Source organism: Etheostoma cragini, unplaced genomic scaffold, assembly GCF_013103735.1.
Source record: "Etheostoma cragini isolate CJK2018 unplaced genomic scaffold, CSU_Ecrag_1.0 ScbMSFa_2480, whole genome shotgun sequence".
NCBI classification, from domain to species: Eukaryota; Metazoa; Chordata; class Actinopteri; order Perciformes; family Percidae; genus Etheostoma; species Etheostoma cragini.
In genome coordinates this window covers 1-4,759 of record NW_023266646.1, presented here as the reverse complement: position 1 = coordinate 4,759, position 4,759 = coordinate 1, and the positions used below count along the sequence as shown (strand labels likewise).

At 50.4% G+C, this 4,759-nt stretch overlaps 1 protein-coding gene across 1 annotated transcript; it reads left to right on the top strand.

Annotated features, from left to right (window-relative positions):
- Positions 1–49: 49 nt before the first annotated feature.
- Positions 50–4,277, top strand: LOC117940420 (rapamycin-insensitive companion of mTOR-like; the record flags this gene model as incomplete). The annotated part of the gene is made up of 4 exons (XM_034865724.1): positions 50–156; positions 1,186–1,415; positions 2,227–2,736; positions 3,697–4,277. Coding segments are annotated over 4 exons (1,419 nt in total), but the record flags the coding sequence as incomplete, so codon positions are not given.
- Positions 4,278–4,759: the final 482 nt, after the last annotated feature.

Sequence of the window (4,759 nt, the reverse complement as noted above, 5' to 3'; positions counted from 1 at the left end):
CCCCCCCCCCCCTCGTAATAACTCTTGTGTGGTGATGTCTTCCTTGCAGGGAAACATCGGCTCGTCCAACTGGGGTCTGAACCTCCTGCAGGAGGAGAACGTGATCCCTGACATCCTGGCGCTGGCTCAGCACTGCGACGTGCTGTCAGTACGAGGGTGAGTGGATCAGCTGGTACCATGTCCCCCTTCAAGGAGTCTGGTATCATGTCCCCCTTCAGGCAGTCTGGAATCATGTCCCCCTTCAGGCAGTCTGGAATCATGTCCCCCTTCAGGCAGTCTGATACCATGTCCCCCTTCAGGCAGTCTGGTACCATGTCCCCCTTCAGGCAGTCTGATACCATGTCCCCCTTCAGGCAGTCTGATACCATGTCCCCCTTCAGGGAGCAGGCAGTCTGGTACCATGTCCCCCTTCAGGCAGTCTGGTACCATGTCCCCCTTCAGGCAGTCTGGTACCATGTCCCCCTTCAGGGAGCAGGCAGTCTGGTACCATGTCCACCTTCAGGCAGTCTGGTACCATGTCCACCTTCAGGGAGCAGGCAGTCTGGTACCATGTCCCCCTTTAGGCAGTCTGATACCATGTCCCCCTTTAGGCAGTCTGGTACCATGTCCACATTTAGGTAGCAGGCAGTCTGGTACAATGTCCACACTCAGGGAGCAGGCCGCCTGGTACCATGTCCACCTTCAGTCAGTCTGGTACCATGTCCACATTCAGGGAGCAGGCAGTCTGGTACCATGTCCACATTCAGTCAGTCTGGTACCATGTCCACATTCAGTCAGTCTGGTACCATGTCCACATTCAGTCAGTCTGGTACCATGTCCACATTCAGGGAGCAGGCGGTCTGGTACCATGTCCACATTCAGGGAGCAGGCAGTCTGGTACCATGTCCCCCTTTAGGCAGTCTGGTACCATGTCCCCCTTTAGGCAGTCTGGTACCATGTCCACATTCAGGGAGCAGGCAGTCTGGTACCATGTCCCCCTTTAGGCAGTCTGGTACCATGTCCACATTCAGGTAGCAGGCAGTCCGGTACCATGTCTACATCTATATTTACTTTATGACTTTACTACTTAATTACTTCTTTTTTTTTACTTTATTACTTACTTAATTTTGTATTTATTTATTTATTTTATTACTTTTCTACTGAATTATTGATTTTCTTGCCATTATTCTGTCCTCTCCGTCCCAGGACGTGTGTGTACGTGCTGGGCGTGATCTCCAAGACGCGGCAGGGCTGCGAGCTGCTGAAGACGTTCGGCTGGGACGCCGTCCGCCACAGCCGCCGGACGCTGTGGCCCGTCACGCCGGAGGAAGTGGACACCCAGCTGACCTCTGAACTCTCCTCGGTGCCGAGCACGCTCAGTCTGAACTCCGAATCCACCGGCTCGCGCCACAACAGCGAGAGCGAGTCTCAGCCGAGTACGAGCCTGGCTCTTAATTTCAGCGTTTGTAGACAGAGAAACTTGGAACTAGCTAATAACAAAAATAAAAATTTAAATATTAATTATAAAATAGTTGAAAACTAGGTAATCGTAATTTCCTCACTGGGGTAGAAAATTAGGTTTTTTTTCCGGCTATTTTGGGCATTTTCTTTTATGTTTTTGACTTTTGTTTATGTTTTTTTAGCATGTTTTTTGTTGTTCGTATGACTCACTTTGTCTTTGTAGACTGAGAAACGCGTTACTAGGTTATAATAATAACAATAATAAAATACTAGTTAATTGTAATTTCCCCACTGGGGCTCAATAAACTGCATAAATTACCATTATTAGGTAGAGGGTCAGGGTTTTTAACCCGTTTTTTTGAAAATTTTCGGCAGGTTTTTGACTTTGTTGTTGTTTGTACCAATCCAATTGTCTGGCTTTATTTTTTAATGTTTGTAGACAGTAGAAGAAACTCGTAGTCACTGGGCTGGGTATCGCTAAGGAGTCACCCAATCAACTTGAAACAATTCCACGCTTTAATTAATTGTTATGATATTTTTGGCTCTTTTTTGGAAATTTTTCCCGTGGTTTTTTTTCGTCTTTTGCGCATTTTCCCAACGTCTTCAGCTCTATAATCATTGTTTTTGTCGCCCATTTTTGACGTTTTTTTTAAACATTCCCAGTGTTTTTATTATTATTATTATTATTAAGAAAGTGATTTCTTCTGAGGATATAAACACCCCCGAATAGCTTTATCACAAAACCAAAACTGCCATTGTGTTTTTATTTCCCTCTTGTTCTCGTAGACATGTACATCATGGATGACGATAAGTGCGATGTTCTGGACCAATCAGACGAGCCTCCCTTCTACCTCCACTCCAAACCAGCGAAGGACCGCAGCCCCTTCACCATCCTGGCCTCCACGCGCTTCGTCCGCACACGCTTCCTCAACTCGCTGTCCCTCCCCAGCAAGAAGCTGCGCTCCACCAGCGACCCCAAGTCTCTGTCCTCGGGTTCCCGCACGCCGACGGAGCCGAAGACGGGCAGCGTGCGGCGGAACCGCACGGTGACGGAGCCGTCGGCGTACAGCCCGGACGTCTTCACGCCGGTGTTTAACGGCCGGGGGATGCCCAAGAGCCCCACCGTCAGCCTGGAGACCTCCTTCGTGGGGACGCGCGGCGGCTCCGAGGAGCAGCTGGTCGACGGCCGGCCGGCGCGCGGCGGCTCCGGGCTGGCGCTGAGCGGACTCGGGGGGAACGGCGCCGCCGAGCCGCCGGCCCGGGAGAGGGAGCAGAGCAGCCGGGAGCGGCTAGCAGGTGAGAAAATGGTCTGTGGTGCGGATTAGGGCTGCACGATGGGAGGAAAATACACACACACACACACACACACACACACATACACACACACACACACACACACACACACATACACACACACACACACACACACACACACACACACACACACACACACACACACACACACACACACACACACACACACACACACACACAGACGCTGACTTACCGTTAGGTAAAGGTCGGCAACTGCCTTAGGCCCCAAGCTACCAAGGGCCCGTAAAAAGCCTCATAAACTCATGGTTACGATTTGTTGTCTTACTTTTCACCAATTAATTATATCTCTAAGCATTGATACGCTAAAGTGCTATCTGATTGTTTAATTGTGATGAGAAACTCCCCCCCCCAGTCCCCACTACAGTGGACTATTCCATTATCCTACTGTAAACAAACAGCTCAGCAGGCTGTAAGCTGGAGGCTACAGACGGTGGAGAATGAAGCAAAGCTACCGAAGTGGTTCTGAAAAAGGAAGAAGGGATGAAAGGTGAACGTTTTTAGCAAAACTTCCAAAGATAACAACCTTTATCACGACGGCTACTGACAACACGAACATTAACGTTACTAAAGAGAGGCAAGGAGCCGGCACCTGCGCTAGCAATGCTAACGCTGATGAAGAGGAGCTGCCGACCAGCCGTCTCAGATAGGCTATATAAGGACTGAAAAGGAGGAGAACAAGGGTTTCAATTCAATTTTCAATTCAATTTTATTTATAGTATCAATTCATAACCAGAGTTATCTCAAGACACTATACAGATAGACCACACTCCAGAATTTACAAGGACCCAACAGTTCTAGTAGGTTGAGGAGGGCCCCATGCCTGTGTTTGCCTAAGGCCTCAAAATGACTAAATCCGCCCCTGGATACATATTATCGGGCAGTTCTTGAAGATTAAGCTAAAAACTTGTTTTCCTCCAACAGGAGACGGCGGCTCGTCGTCCAGCGGCGGCACCGTGGGCGGCGGCGGCAGCACTCAGTTTAAAAGCCGCAGTCAGAGCTTCAACACGGACACGACGACCAGCGGCATCAGCTCCATGAGCTCCAGCCCGTCCCGGGAGACCGTGGGCAACCCCGAGCACCCCGAACTCGACTCCTCGGACTGCGCCAGCCTCAACACCGTCGTGTCCGCCGCGACGGTGAAAACGCTCCCCCCTCTCAGCCCGCAGGCCCACGCCAACCACATGTCCGCGCCCAAGGCGTCCTCCGTGTCCCTGGTGCCGCCCGGGTCCTCGCACACACTCCCCCGCCGGGCGCAGTCGCTCAAGTCTCCGTCGGTGGCGACCATCAAGAGCCTGGCGGACTGCAGCTTCATGTACACCAGCCCGAGGGACGCGCTGGGCTACGCCACGCTGAAGAGGCTGCAGCAGCAGAGGATCCACCCGTCGCTGTCGCACAGCGAGGCGCTGGCGTCCCCCGCCAAAGACGTGCTGTTCACCGACACCATCACCATGAAGACCGGCAGCCTGGACTCCCGGCTAACGCCGCGCAGGTGAGCAACACATCTGGTGTGTGTTCGGGATATTTATCTGCTTATGTCATAGAGGATGAGTAAAGGGCACCGTCGGTGTTTTTCAGCCTTGAGTCTACTTTTTGTGTCTAAAAGTTCTGTTGTTGCTGCTGACAGACTTAGATTATTATTCAAAGTGCGTGACATTATGGGATGGATCCCTACAGAGATAGACCTTTTAGTTAAAGAGTAAGATCCTTTTAGTTTAACGTGAAACAGAAATCACCATCACCAAACCCACCAGACTCCATGTAAATAATCACTACCTTTATCATCGTAAACACACTTCATTCGAAGTGGACAGAAGCTAAATAAAACTACCAAAAGCCGTCTTGGTTAATTTTTCCACTGTTCCAACAATCACCACTCTGGTCTGGTTGGAATAAACTCTTAATTCAGCCATTTACCTGTGGAGATATGCTGCTCTATACACGCTAAAAGTAGTGATTATTTACATGGAGTCTGGTGGAGATATGC